Raw genomic sequence first — 24585 nt, 5'->3', positions numbered from 1 at the left:
TTGAAAAACTAATAAAAAATAAGCTAGAAGTGCCTAGTTAATAATCAGACATGCACAGTTTATTCCTTTTGAAGGAGAACCCTGAACAAAATTAAAGACTAATTTCTGTTCTTCCTCCATTATTCATTGCCCTAAGTATAGTTATAGGTCGCAATTAGGCCATTAATTATACTAAAGGCAATGAGGTCGGCTGTGCAGAGCTTCTCCCTCTACAGGGGGAATCCCTCTCCCAAAAAAAAACGGTTCAAATATACAGGCGTGTATGGTTATTGTGTCCCTAAACCCTAAACCTCTCTTTCTCAAGGTTATTTACTCATGAAAGAAAGATGGCCTCGTGGCATGCTGTCATCCAAAGCCACATCAAATGCAAAGAGTTTGGAAAAGCTCTCGATGTGTACCAGACATGGCAAACACAAGAAGGCTCAATATCTCACGGGAATTTGTCTTCTTTGGTAAGTCTTCTTAAAGCATTCGTTAAGCTAAAAGATCACAAGAATGGTATCAGATTACATGGTTTGATCCTTAGAGAAGGATTGCTAACGAGCCACTGTTGTTATCTTGGCAATGCATTGGTTGATATGTATGCGAAATTTGGTATGCTCTTCAAAGCTCAACAAGTATTTGATAATCTTCCAATATGTGATTTGGTCACATGGAATGTGTTGATGGCTGGATATGTCCAACATGGTCAGGGCAGGGAAACATTGAATCGCTTCTCTCTCATGGAGACTCGGTCTATACTCCCAGATGTGGTCACGTTCACTTGTGTTTTGAAAGCATGTGGGAGCATTAAGGATGTGGAAAGTGGAAGATACATACATGATAGCATTGAAAGAAGAGGATTGTTGGGTAATAATCGCAATCTTGCTGTTGGTAATGCTTTGATTGATATGTATGGGAAATGTGGTTTAGTTGCTGAAGCAAAGGATGTATTTGAGATGCTTCCAGATCGAAATGTGGTCTCTTGGACAACTGTCATTACATTTTACGTACAAGAAGGTTGTTATGAAGAAGCATTATACAGTTATCGACAGATGAGACGCGAAGGAATTCTACCTGATGAAATCTTACTTGTTTGTGTCTTGAAAGTGTGTGGCGGTGTTCGAGATGTCGAAGAATGTATGGAAGCGCATGCTTATGTTGAGAAAATGGGGTTTTTGAGAAGCAATGTTGTTGTGGCAACGGCTGTAGTTGATATGTATGCTAAATGTGGCATGCTAGCCGAATCAAAGATGGTTTTTCATACACTTCCTTTTCAACAGGTAGTATTGTGGAATGCATTAATCTCAGGATGTGTTCGGCACGAAAGGGCCGAGGAAGCATTAGACTATTCTCAAGAGATGCATAGACATGGCATATCTCCCGATGATTATACACTTACTTGCATCTTAAAAGCATGTGGTATAATTGGAGCCTTTGAGAAAGGAAGAAAAATACACGCTGACATTGAGAAGAAAGGGTTTATACAATCAAGCCAACATGTTGGTAATGCAGTGGTTGCTATGTATGTCAAATGTGGCATGGTCCCAAATGCATCCAAAGTGTTTAACACACTTCGCATCCGAAATGTAGTCTCTTGGAATATATTGATCGCTGGATATGCCCAACGAGGAGAATTGGGAGAAGTTCTATATATCCTAGAAGGAATGAAAGGAGAAGGAATCAAACCAAGTTCAGTGACATTCATAAGTGTTCTTAATGCTTGTAGTCACGTGGGTCTCGTTGATAAGGGAGAGACGTACTTTGAAACCATGGCACAAAGCTATGGTGTCACCCCAACTCTGGAGCACCAAAGTTGCTTAGTTGATATCCTTGGTCGTGCCGGACAATTAGAGAATGTTGCGTTTGTTATGAATATAACTCCATCCCTTCCCAACACTGTGATGTGGCTCACTATGTTGAGTGCTTGTAGGAAGTGGGGTGATGTTCGACTTGGTAGAAATGCCTTTGAACAAGTTGTGTCAATGGATGGAAATAATAGCGCTTCTTATATTTGTATGCACAAGATCTATGCAGGTACTACCATGGATTAGAGAAATTGAAACACAGCAAAATGAAAAGCTTCAAGGGTCAAACACATTCATTACCTAAAGCTCACAAAGCAAGACCCAAATTGTTAGGTCACGGAAGAGAACTTCGGCAAGGAGAGATATTGTATCCCAAAATGAAACACATTTGAGGTATCAAATGCATGATCTATTGGTTATAAGGCAAGGCCCAAACCGCTAGGCCAAGGAAGAGAAATTGCATACACCACAACAAAAAGATTGAGGTATCTAACACATTACACATCAATAGCTTACAAGGCAAGGCCTGAACTGTGATGGCATGAAGTAGAACTTGGGAAAGTTCTCTGTGTCCTTGAAGAAGCTTATGAGATGTGAGGGAATGAAACATGTTTGTGACATGCATAGCCGACATGCTAATACTTAGGTCATGTGGGTCTTGTTGACGAGGGAGAGACTTTTCATGGCAAAAATTTATTCACGTCTTGACCTTCTTCTGAAGTGACAACTAACTAGAGAACACACACAACACATGAGTTATCAACAAAACTCCATTACATGATACATCACATTGTTTTCACATGTCTCCTCATATTGGCTAACAAGCTGATTTACAACAGCTAATCGAATTGCCTTTGAGCAGGTGTACATTTAGTTATCTTGAGGTGACACTACATTGGCGATATGACCAGGATATAGAAAAATGGGCTTGTATTGAATTGAGACAAACTACTTTTCTCTATGGAGAAGCATGGAGGAGTTCAATGACATTGGCCTATATCATATGCTTCAAACAATACAAATGTGTGAGAACGAGGTGTTTTTAGTTGGGTTTGAATGATTGTGAATTGAGATTTCAATATTTCCTAAAAAGTTTAAGCTTGAAATTTGATTATACCCTCTCCACAATCAAGCCACATTGTATACAATCAATAATGTGGCTTATAAGTAACGCCTTCACCACTAGCCAAGCTGTACCTGTAATAAACGTACAGTAAACTTCATTGATGTGCATTGTAAGTAACAATTCTTTATTGTTGAATAACCAATCTTTCCACGGTTCATCTACCACTATTTCCCAAATGAGGGTCGTAAGAATGGGTAAAGCATATAATGATTTCTGAATGTGGATCAGATCCTAGACAAATATAAAAGTTGGTTTGCACAATTTTGAAGGCCATGATTTGCCTATTTGGCACTAATTATCGAAATGATTGGTGTGTACCAAGTTTTTGTTCTTAAATAACCAATCTTTCCATGATTTGATTGCCATAAAATTTGAAACTAGGATAACAAGTATAGACCAACAAATATTGATTGCTCAATATAATATGAAATTTTGGCTCACAATTTTGAAGACCATTATCTCCCTACGTAGTACTAGAGTAATACATTGCATAGTTACCAAGACAAGCTTTGTGCATGTGTAATACAACTATATCTTGGTGGTACACCACTCCCTCTATATTAGTATTAATGTTATGCCTTGGTGGTAACCCATGTACTCAATTTCATGGTTCACTCATTTCATTGTTTTAGTAGATATTGGTTCAAAAATTAGGGGTTATGTGCGGCCTTTTGATCTTTGTTAAACAACCTTACCAACTAAGCTACATGAAGGGGTCTCTCTCCCATAAAATGTATGTTTATGTTAATATGCCATCTATGGGAAACCCTCGTCAATAGTCAAGCTCAATCTTCAATTAACTTATGATATAGATCATGGTGTGCCCCACCAATATTAGTTTTTTACCATCAAATAACTAATCTTTCAACGATTTCTGAATCACTGATTCCAAAATCGTGGCCACAAGAATAGGCATTGCAACTACTAATTGCCAAACATAGACATACCTAGGAGTTATATGTATTGAAACTTGGTGTGCATTGTTCGAAAGGCCATGATCTACTTGTACGACTCTAGAACATTACTTTGCAAAGTTACCAAGCCAAGCCATGTCCCATAATTGATCTCAAACTTGAGAGTTTCCTTTCCATCCCAATGTACTAGTTTGTGAGGATGTGAGAACCTTTGTCGATAGGGAGTTAGTGTTTTTTAAACGCTCAAGTGGATGTCAATTGAACAATTCTAAACTCTTTTGCCAATGGCACACTATTTTTTGAACCAACATAGACGCAACAACTCTTGTTTTCCCATGATGTATACCAATCTTTTCCACAAAATAATAAATCATCTTCATCCAAGGTTGAGTTCCTATATCCATACATTTTAAGGGGCTAAATCTTTCACCAACCATATGATCCTCCAAAATTAGTACGAATGCTCCCCCTAAGTGCTTTGGGCGTAAACCTATATAGGAATGGAACCAAAATCATGCCAATATGTTGTCTCTTTCTTCCACAATGTATATTTTAGTGAATGAGCTAAAACATATTGTGATTTCTTTGTCAATGGTAGCAATGGTGAAAAATAAGAATTCATTATTTCTTGTACCATTTTAAGTGGAGTAGCAAAAACATACCCCCAACACCTAAAGTAGTCAAATACAACCTTTTTAATAGGGATGATAAAGCTCTAGCTTCGTGAACAAAAGCCCATTAAATTGATGACACTTTCTTCTCAATAAATGATGCCCAAAGTTGTGACATAACAACCAACATCATGGCTTTAGCAATGGGGCAAAAAAAAGAATTTGTATTTGGCATATGGCTCAATCACTGTACAAGAAAAATGTTTTTTAATTTGAATACATATAAGTGTTTTGAAGCCACTAAAGACAATCCGCTCACCACTGCCCTACTAGATTAACATATTCGCATGGAATGGAAGATGGGATTTCCATCCGACGTCCAAAAGTCAATGCTACCATCAATATACATGAGGTAATGTGTCAATATGCATGATATCGTTAGAATCAACTAATCTGTATCATCCATAAACTTATGATAACCATTACATTAGCATTTTCTATCAAGATTGGAATTGATGACATCCATTAAGGCTCGAAAGCGATGACATTTACATGGGTTTAGAGGGGTGGGTTTGAGTTGTTGACATTTTGACGAGGGGTTGGAATTGATTGGCATTCACCGAGGGTTCGGAACTGAAGTGACAAAATTGATCACGAGTTTGGCGCTAGCAACATTGAAGTAGGGTTTGAATTCACAACATTTTATAGGAGGTTAGAGAACACAATTTTTTTTTATATCATGGGTTTGAACCCAAGACATTAGGTTAGGGTTTGAAATCACAAGACTTTATAGGGGATTAGAGAACCCAACTGTTTATAACATGTTTTGGGTTTGAACCCATGACATTAGATTAGGGTTTTAAGATCAAAGGGTTTTAGGGTTTTAAGATCCAAGGGTTTTAGGGTTTTAAGATCAAAGGGTTTATGCTTCAATGGGGAGAAGAGCTCTCCATGTCTCTCTCTCTCTGTCTAAAAGCTTCAATGGGGAGAAGAGCTCTCCATCTTCGACGAGCTTTACCTCTCATATACCCCAGAAGGTCTGCACAGAATCGCCTTCGAGTGGCCTCCCATCCTCACAGGTACCCACCTCCCCCTCACTCGACGATTTCCTCCTTGTGTTTTAACCATGGCTCCCTTGGAGAATCGAAAACCTTCCTGCGCTCTCAGTTCCCTTCTCCACGATTCTGTTCCACCATGGAAACTGTGACAGAGTCAGAGTGGTCTGAATCAGATGACGAGGATTTGTTCCGGAAGAGAGAGAATGAGTTATCGGAGGATTCATCTGAGGGGGAACGAAGAGAGGTTGGAGTATTGGAGAAGAAAACCCAAATGAAGAAGGATAAGAATGAGAAAAAGCAAAAGAATGTGGTTAGAGGTGATGCATTCGAAACCGAAGATGATATTAGTGAAGAAGAAGGACAGGAGACAGATTTTGGTATTGATTCAGATAGAGAAGAATTAAACAGATTCGAGAATAATTATAGAAATGGCTGTGATTCGTATCAGATGGGAAGAAAAAATGATTGGCTGGGTAGCCGTCAAGGTAGAAGTTTTGATGAGATGAACAGACATCCTGATCGAACATATGGGAATTATGAACAAACAGGTGGCTTTCAGGATCAAATGAGAGAAAATTATGATCAAATGGGCGGACAACGTGGTCGAGCCCATAGCAAGAACTACATCCAAGATTCTGATTCTGATGACATAGAAGTTGAGAGTGATTCTGAAGACGAGCTCCAAGCTGAAGTCGAGAGACAAATGGCTGCCGAGCCGAAAGTTGTTCGGCCATCTGTCACATGGGGAATCCTCCTCTCAAATGAGCACAGGAAAATTGCGCGCAAAACTGTGCTAACTTATCTTGAATCCGAAGGAATACAGACATCTGACCTTAAATCCATTGAACTCCCCACAACTCTTGATGTTATGAAAACTCGCCTTGGCTTTCTTCGGAAACTAGGTCTCACCAATGATGATATCAATGGCTACCCATTAGCCCTTGGCTGCAGTGTTTACAAGAACATGGTCCCGGTGCTAAGATATCTCAAGAAGATCGGCATCAAAGAACATTGGGTCACTGGTTTGCTAAGGAAATATCCTATGGTTCTGCATTCTAGTGTGGTGATCGATATACTTCCGGTCATATACTTCTTGCGAGGATTGGATATTGATCCTGTAGACTTGCCTCCAGTCCTCACTCGCTATCCAGATTTATTAGGCTTTAAGACTGATGGTACAATGAGTACTTCAGTGGCTTATTTGGTAAGTATGGGTGTGAAAATGAGGCATGTGGGTCGGATGCTTACGGAGTATCCTGAGGTTCTAGGAATGAGAGTAGCAACAGTGATAAAGCCTAAGTTTGAATACTTAATGAGCTTGGGGATGCCACAAACTATTGTTACTAGTGTCTTAGAAAGGAGACCTCAAATACTAGGGTATGATTTGGAAAGCAGAATGAAATATAATGTGAGTCAACTTGTTGGGATTGGTGTCCGAGAGGAGTGTGTCCCAGGAATGATTGCCCAATTCCCTGAGCTTTTGGGGCGTGTTTTTAGCCCTAGCTTGGCAATGCAAGTGGATTGGCTCAAACAAAACCTTGTTTTGGACTTGGATGGAGTTTCCAAGATGATTGAGAAAATGCCACAAGTGATATTCCTCAAGGAAGAGGTGGCGATGGGAAGAATTAGGTTCTTGAAAAGCCAACGATTCGCCCCGAAGGAGATTGGTGTGATGGCATCGCAGTGCCCTCAAATACTTGTGCTAAGCATTGACGAGAGTCTGAAGCCAAATTTCACCTTTCTGACAAGGGACATGAAGAGGACAAGGCAAGATGTTATTGAATTTCCGGCTTGCTTGACATATGGGCTTGAGACAAGGATAAAGCCTCGGTTTAAGGCGCTAGAAGAAAAGCATAGGGAGTACAGTTTGGAGTGGATTTTAAATTGTAGTGATGGCAAATTTCAAAGGAGACTTGCTAGAGGTTGTGTTGATGAAGAGGAAAAGGGAAAGGCAATTGGGCATATGTTTGTCATGGGTGGTCTTTTACCAGGAAAACTCGAGAACGAACAAAAACCGAGCGCCATTAAAACCAGATTTGAAGCTTCTTTATCAAGTGTGAATACTTGTTCTCGATCACTCCCTAAGAGGGGATTTCAACTTGTCACAATATAAAATCTAAAACTTTGGGTTTGGTAAACCTTTCACTTATTTTCTAACTAGAATCTCTCCATATTGGCGCATGAGATGGCAAAATTATTACGTGTTAAAGATTTAGTTGTATTTATTTCTCATGTTTCTCCATTGTTCCTTTGGGAGGGGCACTGTTTTTATTCAAGGAAAGATGTTCAACTTGTACATCTTCATGTTTATTATTTGTTTATTCAATCATATCTATCTAATACTCATATAAATGAATAATTGGATGTGGCATCCTAGTAAAGTCCATTATTGGTGCATCTCTTTACGATTCCACAGTAATAAGGTGACAAAAGTTGGTAATGTTCTATTTGCCATAATCTATCCTTCGCTCACAGGCATAGATTTCAGTATGGAAATTTGTTTGCGTGCATATTGTCTTTTTGTTTATGGATGCAAATGCGTTTCCTTTGTGACATGATCCGTAAGGCATGGGAAATGCTGATTATTGTCTTGCTCCTTTCTTGGCTTCAAAGGAGCTAGAACTTAATTAATCAAGAACTTCAAAGGAGGAAAAGCAAACACCGGATGACATACTTTTCATTTGTATTTTTTATTGGTGAATATAATACTTCAATTGTTAAGACTATCATTGTTGAAGGGGATAGTCTGTATCCTCAACAATCATAGACCGTATTACTAATAGGTAGTGAATGAAGTACTTTAGTTGTGAAGAATAGAAATTTTGTAGGATTGGAAACACATGAAATGTCGCGAAAACTTTGTTTAAATTATGCTTGCAAGGAGTAATTCTATAATTCTAGTTTGTTAATGATCCTAAGTTTGGTTCTCGATTGATCTTGGGGAGTAGTATTGTTGGCGTTAGATCCTAATGTAAGCATATGATAAGGAATTAAAGCATAGAAAAATAAGAGCGGAGAGAGAAAGAATGGTACCAATCCACCCGATTACCCTCGAGCAAAGGGATTGAGATGGACTTGAGCCTCGATTGGCATCCCATACAATCGCCGTGATGTTGAGTCATACTTGGTATTGGAGCGCTCGCTACATGAGTTGATCCACCACAAGGACAGAGTCTCGATGTAGTCAAGGGATGTCAAATGAGGGTAACTAGGCCTCATATTTATAGCTAGACCTAAGGCCCCCAAGCAAGTTTACACTTGGCCTTAATGGGTTGTCTCAATCCTAAGGATCAAAAGTAATCCTTCCCTTCTTTACACTCTCGTTTAACCCTCACACTTTATCCATGTGTATAGAATACTACAATACAATCTTACCACAGGATATTATATGGTCATGCCTGTAACATACGTCCCCTCTTTAAAACATTGCACTCTTGCAACGAAAAGTTAGGGAAATTAGTTTTAAGAGTGTTTTCTCGTTCCCATGTAACATATTGTATAGACTTATTCATCCATTTAATTTTAAATTCTCGGATTATTTTAAAATGCAAATTTTTCGTTTTAACATCAACAATTCTTTTTGGTACATGTGGTTTAGAAGATAATTCTTCAGAAGTTACAAGAGTTTCAATTGTGATTGTATTGTCGCTAGAACCAAGAAGTTCTTTTAGATGACTTACATGAAAAATTGGATGGAACTTCAATGCCCTCAAGAAGAGCGAGACGATAGGTTGATGAACCAATGCTTTTGAGGACTGTAAAAGGTACAAAAAACCATGGAGCTAACATAACACACTTACCCATAGACAATGTCTTAGAATTGTGAGGTACATGTAAAAATGCTCTATCCTCAGTTGTTTTTATATTATCTCGTGCAATATGCAACATATCTTGCATATCCCAGAGAAAGTTTTGCGTACATACTTCGCAACTCATCATGATGTATATTAACATCAATCGGGGATTGTGATTGAAAACCATACATCAACATAAAAGGACTATATCTCGTCGATGTATACTTGGAGCTGTTATAAGCAAACTCCAAAATTGGGAGATAATGTTCCCATTTTGTTGGTTTTGTACCAACGTATGCTCGAAGCATGCCCTCAATAATTTGATTTACTCATTTTGTCTGTCCATCGGATTGAGGATGATCCGTGGAGCTCATGCTCAAAGTAGTTTCTAACTTCTTAAAGACTTACGTCCAAAAGTCGTTAGTAAACTTTGGATCTTGATCATTCACGATATCCATTGGTAGCCCATAAAAACGAAATAACACGTCAATGAATTGGTAAGCCAATTCAAGAGCTGTTAATGTGGTTTAAAGCAATCAATCTGACCATTTTAGTTAGTTTATCAACCACAACCCAGATGGCATCTGTCATGATATGGCAAGACTCGAACCCATGACCTTAGGTTATATGGGTCGAGCTCTTGACCATTATATCATCTATTGTAATACGTAGGATACTATTTTCATTTACATTTTATTATAGGAAATTAATGTATATTCCAGATTTCTCTGGAACATTCTAGAAGCTTCAGGATTACTCCTGAGAACACTATAAAAGAGGGCACTAGGCATTATGTTGAACCAAATTGGTTCAACGCCAGTCTTTAGCCTCATATCCCTTTTGTACTTACTCTTCTTATAATATATAATATGTTATAATCATCTCTCTCTCTCTCTCTCTCTCTCTCTCTCTCTCTCGTCCTCGCTATCTCTCTCTCTCTCTCCTCTTCTCTCTTCCTCTCTCGGGAGTCTTACACAGTCCCGTCCTCTTAGTACTAATAGTACCTCCCTTCTCTAGTACTAATCCTCTCTCTGTTTAGTACTATTCCTGACAGTTTGAACCAATTTTTCCTTTTGTCTCTCTCCCTTTATACTAATATCTTATTCCTCTTTTCATTTTCATCCCATGGCCACAGTTAGCACTCAGGAATATCAATCTGTTTTCTCGGAGTTTCAATGCTTGAAAGAGAAGTTCCTTGCTTTGGAACAAGAAAATCAACGACAAATCTCCTTAGAAAAGTAGCAAATGCAACAACAACATGGGGAACTTGCATTACGCGTGCAACAACTCGAAGCAACCATCGTAGCGATGCAACAACAAGGCCCCGGAACACAAGGGATTCATAAGGAACCCAAGATTGGCCTTCCCACGAAGTTCGATGGAACACGATCACAGTTTAGAGGGTTCCTTAATCAGGTACTATTAGTTATTCAAATGCATCCTTCCCAATATACTACCGATGCATCACGAGTGGGTTTAGTAGGGACGCTGTTAAGTGGCTCAGCGTTGGCATGGTTCGCTCCACTATTGGAAAAGGAGTCTCCATTACTCAACAACTTTGAAGAGTTTATAGGTGAGTTTAAAGCATGCTTTGGGGATACTGACCGCATAAGGACCGCAATCAACAAAATCCGGCGATTACGCCAAGGAGACCGTCCAGCCTCCGCATACGTTGCAGATTTCCGCCTACTCGCCGCTGACATCCCTTGGGATAAGCGTTGATGGAGCAATTTCGTTAATATGGTTTACGCAACAATGTCAAGGATTTACTCTTGACTTTCCCTGAAGAGCCAAAGTCCTTAACAGAAGCAATTAGTCGCGCGGTGAGATGTGACAACCGCCTCTTTGAGCGACGTTCGGAATGATAGCTACAGATGCCGAGGGCAAGATCAGAGCCCACCTACGCCTCAATGGTAGCAAAACCTTTACCGAGGGAGTACTATAATGCGCCTCCAATGAATACTCCAACTCTGATGGAGATTGACATTACACATCGTCGAGGGCCATTATCCGAAGAAGAAAAGCAGCGACGCCGAACAAATCACCTATATCTCTACTACGGTGAACCAGGACACATTGCAATAAATTGTCCCCATAGGCCAAGAAGACAGGTAAACCAAATAGTTGCTAGTTCTAATTGTACTAAACCCGAGCCTATTACAGTAGGGATATCTGATAGTACTAATAGTACTAATAGCCTAGATCTAGCGAACAAATTTGATGTCCTTAGTTAGTTAGAAGAGGAGTTAAACGACTAAGTCCAGCCAAAATAGGAGCTGTTTGGTTGGACAGCCCTAGATCTGTGCAGCCCATTAGTGGTTCCATTCCCTCTAAGCAAGATAGCAATGTATTCGTAGCCCAAGTAACAGTTAGTACTAAAAGTACCCCTCCAGTACACGTCTTAGCACTTCTAGACTCCAGAGCTAATTCTTACTTTATGGATAGGAATTTTGCCCAAGCTCATCAGATATCTCTTAGAAAACTCCCGTGTCCAGCCTCTGTAGTCGTCATTGATGGTCGACCCATTGCTTCCGGAAATATCATAGAAGAGTCAGAACCCGTTAATATTGTCCTAGATAACTTAGCATGTGTATTATCATTTAACATTATTAGTATCCTAGAACATCCCATCGTTTTGGGATTACCATGGTTCGAGTTACATAACCTAGACATAGATTGGAGAACAAGAGAAATTGTCCTAGATAACTTAGCATGTGTGGTATCATTTAACATTATTAGCATAGATTGACATATTCACATTCGTCGGGTTTCCCATTCGAATGCAAACGAATACGAATACGAATGGGTGGTCAAGTATTCGTTTAACTCAAAAAAAAAAACTATGTCTTTTTTAATTTCCTAGGATATAAAAAAGGAACTTGACAATAAATAGGGATAATAAAAGAGGGACTTAGGGATTTGACACTACTAGATTTTTATAATAAATGTATAACTTATAAGTATGTATTCGTTTTATTTTTAATAAATAAATAAAATAAAATAAAGGCTCATTAATTTCTCACTTTTTATTCCCTCAAAATTTATGGATATTTTTATTTTGACATTAAAAATAGTACTTCAAACTAATCATATATTTAGAGTTCATACTAATCATATTTGTAAGTATAACTAAATTTTTATAATAAATGTATAAGTTATTAAGTATTCGTTTTTTAAAAATAAATAAATAAATTGATTAATTAAAATAAGTTTCATAAACTCTCTTGACACTATAATCTATTAATGAATAATTGTTCTTTTTTTGGTGAAATAAATTTATTTAAATAAATATTATATATATTTTTTGCAAAACGAATGGGTTTTTAATATTCTTGGGGCCATTTCATATTCTCGAATGTTGAGAATATTGCGCATAGAGAATATCACGAATAACACGCATGTGTCAATCTATGATTATTAGTATCCCAGAACATCCCATCGTTTTGGGATTACCATGGTTCAAGTTACATAACCCAGACATAGATTGGAGAACAAGAGAAATCCGGTGTTGACAAACCCGAGGATCTACTCAGAAGATTGCCACCATTTCACTACATCAGTTGCAAGAAGAAGGACGCAAGGAAGAAATGTTTCTCTTCGCAATATCACTAAAACTCTCCGACACCATTAAAGAGGAGTCCACCATTCAACTTCCAAAGAAGTATCATCATTATGCTGATGTATTCGATAAAGTACGAGCCAATACGCTTCCTCACCATCGACCATATGATTGCCCCATCGATTTACAACCGGTGAAAGAGCCACCATGGGGACCGATATACAATTTGTCACCAACCGAGCTAGAAGTCCTTTGAGCCTATATAGAGGAGAATTTGGAGAATGGATTCATTCGACATTCGAAATCTCCAGCCAGCACACCCATTTTCTTCGTCAAGAAAAAGGATGGCTCACTTCGTATGGTGGTAGATTACCGTGGCTTGAATAAAGTTACAATCCTCAAAAGGTATGCCCTTCCCCTCATCTCAAGTCTTTTAGAACGGATCAATGGTGCCAGGTTCTTCACAAAGATCGACTTATGGGGGGCCTATAACCTCGTACGGATCCGACTAGCAGATGAATGGAAGACCGCGTTCCGCACTAGATATGGGCACTTCAAGTATACGGTCATGTCGTTCGGCCTCACTAATGCGCCAACAGTCTTCCAGCACATGGCAAATGATATATTCCGAGATCTCTTGGATGTGTGTCTGATCATCTACTTGGATGATCTACTAGTTTATTAAAAGACCGAAGAAGAGCATGATTCTCACGTACTGTTAGTACTAAAACGACTTCGAGAACATGGTCTTTACGCAAAGCTAGAAAAATGTAGTTTTGGGTGCAACCAAGTGGAATTTCTCGGCTACATCATTTCATCAGAAGGCATCTCCATGGACCCAGCTAAGGTCAAGACGGTGGTAGAATGGCAGACTCCGCACTCGGTGCAGGATGTGCAATGCTTTTTAGGCTTTGCCAATTTTTACCGGAAGTTTATACAAGATTACTCAAAGCTCGTTCTGCCTCTCACACAGCTTACCAGGAAGGGACAATCGTTCGTTTGGTCTAAAGAAGAAGATATGGCTTTCGAGAGTCTTAAAAAGGCATTATCATCGGCTCCAATTCTAGCTCATGTAGATCCGGAAAAACCATTCATTATCGAAGCTGACGCATCGGATTTCGCATTGGGGAGCATTCTATCACAACAGGGTAATGATAAGAAGCTACATCTTGTGGCTTTTCACTCACGCAAGTTTGACGCTGCCGAAATCAACTACGAAATTCATGATAAGGAGCTATTGGCAATAATGGACTCGTTTATGTAATGGAGGCATTTTTTAGAGGGATCCTCTCATCAAGTCACCATATTCAATGACCATAAAAACCTTGCCTACTTTCAGGATGCTCGTGTGTTAAATCGACGTCAAGCTCGGTGGGCCCACTTCCTCACGCGTTTCGACTTCAAAATTACATATCATCCGGGGAAGCACCAAGGGAAGGCAGATGCATTATCATGGCGTTTGTATCTAACACCGCGTCCCGGCGAGCCAACTTTCGATAATTAAAAGCAAGTAATCTTGGGACCGACACGACTGCAAGCAACACAGGTTTTTGGCATGCCCATGGATTCCCACGTTATCAATATCATACGTGCGAACCTGAAGACAGATGCTTTCGCCCAAGCTATACTAGCTTTTGTGGTGCTTTCTCAGCTATCATCAGGATAACTAGGCAGATATTCTCCACTTCGCGGAATTTGCCTATAATAACTCTATCCATGCATCGACTAAAGTTACGCCCTTTTATGCTTATACGGGATGTCACCCTCGGTGGAGTGTACTTGAAACCCCAGAGGTGTCCACAAATCCTTGCGCGGAGGATTGTTTGGAGCAGTTACGCAAGATACAAGCAGATTTATCTACTCATCTCCAGCAAGCTCAACAAACACACAAGGTCTACGCGGATCGTCATTGACTTCCATCTAGTTTTAACATTGGAGATCGTGTGTGGCTGCTACGACGACACATCAAGACTACTCGCCCATGTGAGAAGTTGGATTATCGGGGATTAGGTCCCTTTCGTATTATCAGAAAGATTAATGATGTCGCTTTTCGTCTCGATCTACCTCCTAAACTTCGGATACATCCGGTGTTTCATAGTTCTCTCCTTGAACCCTATCACGAGAGCACCATCCCATGACGTATTATACAACCTCCACCCCCGATCGAGCTTGAAGACGGACCAGAGTACTGTTAGGAAACAGGTCCCTCCGGATGGGAAGTGAGAAGAATAGTACTAATGAGCAAACTTGGCCGAGGCCGATAGGCCTCGGCCGAAGCCGGATGGTGAAGACCCAGTGAAAACCGGATGACGAGTACCTGACTACGGAAGACCCAGTGAGAACCAGATGACAAGGACCCGACTACGGAAGACCTGGTGAGAATCGGATGATGTGTGCCCGGCAAGCGCCGGATGATGCAGGCCCGGTGAGGAGTGCTCACCGGATGAAGGGACATATTCGTAAATATGTTTTTGAGAGTCCATTGGGGGGCTATATTTGTAAATAGACGAAAAGTCATATTAGTATAAATATGACTTAGGGAAAACAGAGAATTGTAGTTGTGTTGTTGTCATTCTTGTTTGTGCAAGAAGAGAGAGCGCGTAACAGTGTACACACAGAGAGAGAGAGAGAGAGAGAGAGAGAGAGAGAGGAAGAGGTCGTTGCCTCTGTTGTAACCGCTGCCTGTGGCGAAGATCGTGAGCGCGAGGTCGTTGCCTCCGTGAGCTCACTGTTGTAACCATTGTGATATAGTGATAGTTTGCAGTCTGTGGGCTGTCGTGGTTTTTTCCCTAGTTTGGGTTTTTCCACGTAAACATCTTGTGTACTCTTCTCTTCACTGTGTCGTGCGTTTCATTCCCCGTTTTCTTCTGTGTATGATTCTAAGCTCGGTTGTGGCCGAGCATTGCGCATAGGGAGCGTGTAGTTCCTGTCAAGTACGAGGTTGCCGCCATCCTTGATTCCAAGATTGTTCGCAACAAGCTCTACTATCTAGTCGATTGGCTAGGCTATAGTCCCAGTGAATGTACTTGGGAACCGATCGAGAATGTGACCAATGCTCGGGCGCTTCTTGAAGACTTCCATCGTCAATATCCACACAAACCGGGTCCTCCATCCAAAACGACTCGTGACACTCATCGTTTTAAAGGGGGGATAGTTTCATGATATGGCAAGACTCAAACCCATGACCTTAGGTTATATGGGTCGAGCTCTTGACCATTATATCATCTATTGTAATACGTAAGATATTATTTTTATTTACATTTTATTATAGGAAATTAATGTATATTCCAGATTTCTCTGGAACATTCTAGAAGCTTCAGGATTACTCCTGAGAACACTATAAAAGAGGGCACTAGGCATTATGTTGAACCAAATTGGTTCAACGCCAGTCTTTAGCCTCATAGCCCTTTTGCACTTACTCTTCTTATAATATATAATATGTTATAATCATCTCTCTCTCTCTCTCTCTCTCTCTCTCTCTCTCTCTCTCTCTCTCTCTCTCTCTCTCGTCCTCGCTATCTCTCTCTCCTCTTCTCTCTTCCTCTCTCGGGAGTCTTACGCAGTCTCGTCCTCTTAGTACTAATAGTACCTCCCTTCTCTAGTACTAATCCTCTCTTTGTTTAATACTATTCCTGACAGCATCATGGCCTTTTTTGGTGCGAGGAAGACCAACCATAAAATCCATGGATATACTTTACCACTTATTATTGGGAATGTCCAAGGGATGTAAAGTTCAACGACTTTAAGTCATCAGGGTTTGTTAACCAAACACTGGTGGCATATAGTCACATAGCTATGTATGTCAGGACGCATCTTAGGCTAATAGAATTGAGTGGATATGAGAATGAGTGTACGATGTATTCCAAAGTGCCATGTTGAGGCAAATTTGGAACACAAACCTTCCCATTACAATAGAGCAAACCATTAGCGATGTGGAAGGATTCCTTCGAGGATGTGGTGTTGTCTGTTCCTGACTCAACTCTTGCCCAGTATTTTCCAAAATAATTGTCATCGGGATACTTTCCTCGAAGGTGATCATAAAGATATGATGTTATTTCAGTGAAGCTAAGCATGTTAACTTCATGGATGTGACTTAGTGCATCAACGATAGTGTTCATAGAACCTTTATGATATCGTATGGAAAATTCAAAGTCTTGGATGAGATTTTCCCATCGTGCCTTACGACCTTTAAGGTCTTGTTTGTCACAAAAATATTTCAAGGACTCGTGTGTCACAGACACACCAAGCGCAGACTAGGACGGAGCACATATGATGAGGCTACGAGTGACGGATGAACTTGGAGCTAGAATTTGTGACGAGGCTAGGAACTCTAGATGTTCTGAGCGACATGAGGGCATGAAGACAAAAATAAAGATCAAGGCGACAAAGATGAGGCGAAACGAGAATACTAGATTGATGTGTCAATGATTGGTGTTGAATCCCTTGAAAGGGACCAAGGAGGTTACAAGTATTTATACATGTTCCGAGATTGAATATCTCTAGAATATACTCGTTTAGAGTATGTCGTACAATATTTCTAGAATATACTACTGAATAGAATATTCTAATTCTAAAATGTACTATATGCTAGATTATAGAATACTAAACTATTATAAATGCATGCTCATATCAAGATGGTTGATCATGACATATTGTAGTTGTGAGGTTGTAACTTCAATTGTGAGGTTGCGAGTTCAATCCTCACTAACTACGTATTTGATATCATTGTGTCGTGACATAATCCTCCCCTTTATGGCCGCCTTTTCGAAAGTGTGGTGTAGGGGTGAACGAGAATTGGAGCACTAACGGGCGTGAAGAACTATATGTTGTCCTCACTGAAGACTAGAACGCCAATAGACGTGAGTGACCATGTGTGGTCCTCCCTGGAGATTGGAACACTGATGGGTGTGAGCGATCATGCACGGTCCTCACCAAAGATTTGAACCTCGACGGGTGTGAGCGACCATGTGTGGCCCTCACCGAAGACTACAACACGGACAACAGTGAGAGACCATGTGCAGTCCTCACCGGGAACATGAACGGGCATGAGCAACCATGCGGCCCTCATTGGGAACTGAGCACGAACGGGAGTGAGCGACCATGCAACAGTCACCGGGAACTGGAACACGAATGGGAGTGAGCGACCATGCAGCCCTCACCGGGAACTGGAACACGAATGGGAGTGAGCGACCCTGCAGCCCTCACTGGGAACTTGAGCACGAACGGGCAAGAGCGACCATGTGTGGCCCTCATCGAGAACTCAAACACGAACAAGCGTGAGCAACCATGTGGTCCTCATCAGGAACTAGAACATGAACAATGTGAAAGAACACGTACGGTCCTGATCGGGAACACAAACACAAACGCGCGAAGGAGTGCAAGTGAAGCGGTCTACTCAACTTCTTCTATTATGAGAGGGTAAATAGTCGAGGTTGACCCAAAACACAACACAAAAGGTAGTGCTAGCGAGAAACCAATGCGATCCTCACCAAGAAAGTGAGCGGTTGTGACCCCCACCAGAACGAGAAGGTGAGCGATCGAAATCGGTCCTCGTCAAAGGAATGTGGCACGAGACTTGAACTAAAATGAAAATGGAGTGCAAGCAAGCAATGATTCAATCCCCACCAAGAAAGTGAGTGGTTGTAACCCCCACCGAAACTGGGAAGGTGAGCGATCAAAAGAAATCCTCACCAAAATTGTGATGCAAAATTATACCTATAAATGATAACAATTAATGTTGATTACGATGAAGGTTGAGCAAAGAGGTGCTGAAAACGATGATGTCGAAGACTAGGATATTGATAACGGTAACACTAGAAGCAAGGACAGTGATGATGGTAACTCTAGAAGCAAAGGCGATAATGAAGAGGGGTGATCTGTAGTTACCACAAAATGACTTCTATAAAGATAATGGCGCCATACTTTAGTGCATGAATTATTGCAAATAATTCCTTTTCTTGCACAGCATACCGACACTTATCAGAATCAAGTTGAATCTTACTCTCAAATGCTACTGGTTTACCATCTTAATATAGGACAACACCTATAGCATAATCACTTCTGTCAGTTTCAACTTGAAAAGGTTTTGAAGGCTCTAGTAAAAGAAGTGAAGGAGCCTTGCACACCGGGTCCTTGAGTTCCTTAAAGGCAAGGTCTAGGTTAGCATTTCATACAATAGGTTTTGTAGACTTACACGTTTGACCTTTTAGAAGATCAGTAAATGGCGTTGTCAATTGGGAATAATTGCGAAGAGATTTTCGCAAAAACTTGACAAAACCAAGGGCCTCTCTAACTTCTCTAATATTCCAAAGAGTGGGCCAAATTTTAACTTTCTCGATGCGAGACGGGTCAATTTCTCATTTGGTTATGAGATGTCCAAGATAAGTAATTGATTTCTTGAAGAACTCACATTTTGAGATCTTTGCATAGAATTGTTTGTCGCGCAAAATTTGTAAAACACAACAGACATGTTTAGCATGTTCTTCTAATGTATGACTATAGACTAGAATATCATCCAAGAAAATAACGGCAAATTTTCCAAGTTGTTCTCGGAAAATGTCATTCATTTCTTGTTGAAATGTGGCCGGAGCATTGGTCAAACCTAAAGGCATGACCAAAAACTCGTAATGGCCATAACGTGTATGAAATGTCGTTTTAGGAACATCTTCCTCACTTATATGGATTTGATGGTAGCCCATACGAAGATCAAGTTTCGTAAAATATCGAGCTCCCTGGTATTGGGAGACAGGTCCCTCCAGATGGGAAGGAAGAAGAACAGTGCCGATGAACAAACTCGGCCGAGGCCGATAGGTTGAGGCCGAAACCGGATGACGAGTACCACGGGGGAGCTGTTTCGTGGCAGTCGAGGCTGCAGAAGACGGTTGCATTGTCAACCACGGAGGCGGAGTACATGGCGGCTGTGGAAGCTGGCAAGGAAATATTATGGATGAAGGACTTCATCGGAGAGCTCGGTATCCGGCAAGATGAATACCGACTCTATTGCGACAGTCAAAGTGTCATCCATCTTGCTAAGAATGCGGCCTACCATTCCCGGACGAAGCATATCCAGCGAAGGTATCACTGGATCCGGGAGAGAGTAGATGACCAGGAGTTCGCGCTGACGAAGATCCACACGACCGAGAACGGGTCAGATATGCTGACCAAAGTGTTGATACCCGACAAGCTGGATGCATGCCGGAAGAGGATCAGACTGGTAAGACACCCCATGCCGGAGTGAAGGGGGAGTTTGTTGGGAGACAGGTCCCTCCGGATGGGAAGGGAGAAGAACAATGCTGATGAACAAACTCGGCTGAGGCCGAGACCGGATGACGAGTACCCGGCTACAGAGAGCCGGATGGTGCAGACCTGGTGAGAACCGGATGAGGAGTATCCGGCTACGAAGAGCCGGATGGTGCAGACTCGGTGAGAACTGGATGAGGAGTACCCGGCTACGGAGAGCCGGATGGTGCAGACCCAGTGAGAATCGGATGAGGAGTACCCGGCTACGGAGAGCCAGATGGTGCAGATCCGGTGAGAACCGGATGAAGAGACATATTCGTAAATATGTTTCTGAGAGTCCATAGAGGCTATCTTTTTGTAAATAACCGAAAGATCATATTAGTATAAATATGACTTAGGGCAAACTTTTAGTTGTTGTTGTCGTTTTTTCTTTTGCACAAGAATATAGCGCATGACAGTGTACAGAGAGAAAGAGAGAGAGGAAGAGGTCGTTGCCTCTGTTGTAACCGCCGCTTGTGGCGAAGATCGTGAGCACAAGGTCGTTGCCTCCGTGAACTCACTGTTGTACATTCTAACATAGTGATAGTTTGTAGCCTATGGGCTGCCGTGGTTTTCCACGTAAACATCTTGTGTACTCTTCTCCTCTTTGTGTCGTGCCTTTATTTCCCGTTTTCTGTGTATGATTCTAAGCTCGGTTGTGGCCGAGCGTTGCGTATAAGGAGCAAGTAGTTCTCGCCACCTGGAGACGGTCAATTAGATCGTCAGCCCTGGACAATGGATATGAATTCTGGATCGTCACTTTATTCAAGCGTCTGTAATTAATACACATACACCATGTGGGCGCCATGTGCTCTATTTCTTTTTTACCAAGAGAACAGGTGCACCCCATGGAGATTTACTATAACGTATATAACCCATTCGTAAATAGTCCTTGAGTTGCTTAGATACCTCATCCTCTTCGGATTGACTTAAGCGATACGAAGGTATACTTATTGGTGCAACGTCAGGTACAATATCTATACGATGGTCTATATTACGTTTAGGAGGTAACCCATGTGGTAGTTCACTCGGAAAAACATCACGAAAATCATTTAATATTTCCTCGAGCTATTATTGTTCAAAATATGATAAATGACTTGAGACACTATTGATATTATAAACGTGAATGTTCGGATCAAGTACACAATAAAATAAAGAAGAACAACACAACTCAGATATTGATGGAGAGGAAACAATTGAAAGAGATTGTTTTTTTACACATTGAATAAAATGAGTGCAATCGTTCAATACAAAGGTAATGGAATGGTGAACCCAATCAATAGATAAAGAAGAGTTTTTATTATAAAACCAGGGATAGCCCAATATTTCATTAGTGGTACAAAGATTCATTACATGGAAGGGTTTAGGGTTTTACATGAATGAATCGCCCCGTTGATGTATTGCACTCTTCCATCAACCAACTGCACCTTATAGGTGTGATCACTTATGGTGGGTTGGATTCCCCATATCTGAACCAAACGATCATTCAAAAAGTTGTGTTAGCTTCCCGGATAAAATAGAAATTGTTTGCATGTAGTAAATCATTGGGTCCCAATACATAGTGAGGGAAATAACATTTACAATTACGTAAATGATGTGTATAGACCTCAAGGACATTAGGAATCTGACATTTATGATATGGAACTTTGGTTTTGTTGCTGTGCTCTTTTCATTGGAGCTTCTGACATTGCTCTTTTGTATGACCCTTCTTTCTGCATAACACATAAAAAAGATTTTGTCGCTTCCCAGCGAATTGCGATTGCTTAGTCCCAGGCGCTTCGAGTTTGTTATGGTCCTTCTTCAAAGTGCGTTGATAACAAAGAACTATTTCAACAACCTCTTCGAAGGATTTGGGATCCTTATCGTGCACTATCCAGTGATAGTATGAATTGGGGATGCCATTACAAAACAAGCTATCAACTAATTGTCCCCTTCTAGACCCGATTTTTGGATTTGGGTTCTAGCATGGTGAACGTAGTCTTCTAGTGAGGAAAACTTCTAGCTAGAGAGGTTCATTAAAGTTTGTGTTGCCTCGATTCGAGATGGAGGTTACCCTTGAAAACCTTGATAAAGTTTGTCTAGGTATCTGGCAATTTCCCCAAAGTGCGGAGGTCACGCCACCAAGTAGTGGCCTTACCCCCTAGTTCTCAACCAACATATGCAATCTTCATACTATCTGGCTTGGGATAGATCTCAAAATGAGACTCATATCTACCCAATCACGTGCAGATTGCTTCTTTGATTTTTTCCTTTTCTCCCGTTAATGGCTTTACGACAGATGATGGTTCCCATTGGTGCTCATCAGGTCTATTAGTATCACGTTGTATACTAATGACATGGGCCTCAAGAGCACTATGAGATTGCCAAAGTTCGGAAATCTTGTGCAAGGTAGAATTAAGGAAATTTTGTATTTGTAAAAAGTATGACTCAATGGGGATTGGCCAAGGAGGATTTCCTTGAATTCCCTCCGCTTGGGCGGATGCCATCGGGTTGTTATTATGAGCCATTGAATGATAATTTCTGGCAAAGAAATAGGATAAGGTCAGACAAATAGTTATAACATCATGTCGAGATGTAAACATATCGTGGACAAACATTAATCGATATCATGATCTCACGTGCGTATCAGATGAGGTTCAAGATCATGTTACTATGGTAACACAAAGGTGTTTTAAAAACAATGGGGGTGACAAATGAATGTCTTTCCATGATCTCTACATCAATTTTTTTATGGCGGCTCCCCGAGGCTTAACTATGTATGTTCGCATCATGAATAGTTTATACATGAGAAAATGTTAACAATAAACTATGTCTCTGTCCCCACCCATGTGGTTTCGGCGCTTTAAGTCCTATTACGAGGACCCCAAAGTGCACTTAGACCTAAAGTCTAAACATGTTTTATAGTCATATACATGTATCAATAATGTTGTATGGTCTTGGTCATACTTGAACTCGAGACCTCAGAACAGAGCCATTAAACACCTGAACTAACCAAATAGGTTGCTCGTATTGAATATCATACATATGAGAGATATGCAAAGGCATTTGTCCATATATGTTTTTTAAAAGAATACATGTGTCTGGAAACCTTATTTCCCCCTTGTTAACAAGATTCAAAACTATGTATGTACATTACCCAACCTCAAGTCTCATCATTACAATGACATACCCCAAACTGCAACCTAATGGTCAAGCCACATGAGCCCTCTTTTCGTAGTAGGTCCACGTGGCCCATCACATTGTTACATCATTATGAATGCCTTCCGTAATGATGATCTCATGGTGGCATCGTAACCATGTAACAAGGGAGGGATGTTGGATGTGTGTGTCATAGGAGCGACCTCACATGAAGTGGATCAAGCCCTAACGCTCACAACATCATTGTGGCTACGATTGTTTCATTCTAACGTGTAGTGAAATCGTGTGACCAACGGGGATGACAACAACAAAAACATTTGTTGAAAAAGGATGGTGACTACACCATTCTCACAAAAATGTGAGGACAACCACCAAGATCCTTTCCCCGAAAAGAACAATGTTCGATATTCCAAAATCACGTAATAAACACTAATATACACATATTTATGTTTATCATGTGTACACGATTGAATACATATACACGTGATTACATATGCATATATTTAAAAAATCGTAACATAACATAGCCAACAAATGATGTAATCGAGGAATATAGCCTCTATGCACACGAAACACCCAAAATAAGGATGAACATAATACGCAATTGAGGTATTGACCTCTTACGCATACAACACAAATCGCAATTATTGAGGTATTGACCTCATACGCATACATAACATATGTATGTGAACATAACACGCAATTGAGGTATTAACCTCGTACACATACGACACAAATCACATATCCAATATTTTGTCAAATGAGGTATTGACCTCATACACATATGTATATGTTTTATACAACCAATTATTATCACTGTACAACATAATTGAATCAATGAGAAAATTTAAATATTGACTTATACATGATTAGATTGGGAGAAGAAATAATAGAAAAAAATTAAGAAAGAGTTATTGAAGTTCCGTTGTTGATAGCTATCTCGATCAAGATCGATCACACATCGATTGATCACCATCCAACAAGAATAATAAAAAACAATCAACAAAAGAAACATTAGAATAAAAGCTTGGATACCAACAGTTAGAGCTAGATCCTAATGTAGGCATATGATAAACAATTAAAGGATAGAAAAATAAGAGCGGAGAGAGAAAGAAGGGTGCCAATCCACCCGACCACCCTCGAGCGAAGGGATCGAGACAGACTCGAGCCTCGATCGGCATCCCATACCACCATCGTGGCGTCGTGGCGTCGTGGCGTACCTGGTACTAGAATGCTCGCTACAAGAGTTGATCCACCACAAGGATAGAGTCTTGACGTAGTTGAGGGATGTCAAATGAGGGTAGCTAGGCCTCATATTTA

The 24585-nt window shown here is 40.5% G+C and overlaps 2 protein-coding genes across 2 annotated transcripts; both read left to right on the top strand.

The window, feature by feature from the left end:
• The first annotated feature begins 354 nt into the window (after positions 1 to 354).
• LOC147863990 (pentatricopeptide repeat-containing protein At2g13600-like) lies at positions 355 to 2630 on the top strand. Its single transcript, XM_087319115.1, has 2 exons — positions 355 to 452; positions 610 to 2630. Exons 1-2 carry the CDS (start codon positions 365 to 367, stop codon positions 2031 to 2033), a joined length of 1512 nt encoding a protein of 503 aa, XP_087175241.1. The 5' UTR covers positions 355 to 364; the 3' UTR covers positions 2034 to 2630.
• Positions 2631 to 5380: 2750 nt separating this feature from the next.
• On the top strand, positions 5381 to 7806 carry LOC147863989 (transcription termination factor MTERF4, chloroplastic-like). The gene has a single exon (XM_087320282.1). It carries the CDS (start codon positions 5390 to 5392, stop codon positions 7607 to 7609), a length of 2220 nt encoding a protein of 739 aa, XP_087176408.1. The 5' UTR covers positions 5381 to 5389; the 3' UTR covers positions 7610 to 7806.
• The last annotated feature ends 16779 nt before the right edge of the window (positions 7807 to 24585 follow it).

Source organism: Azolla caroliniana, unplaced genomic scaffold, assembly GCF_043228905.1.
Source record: "Azolla caroliniana isolate FFs.n. ecotype wild unplaced genomic scaffold, voAzoCaro1.0.p SCAF_5, whole genome shotgun sequence".
Taxonomy (NCBI): domain Eukaryota; kingdom Viridiplantae; phylum Streptophyta; class Polypodiopsida; order Salviniales; family Salviniaceae; genus Azolla; species Azolla caroliniana.
Note: the sequence above shows the minus strand (reverse complement) of the source record. Positions and strands in the feature narration are given on the sequence as shown.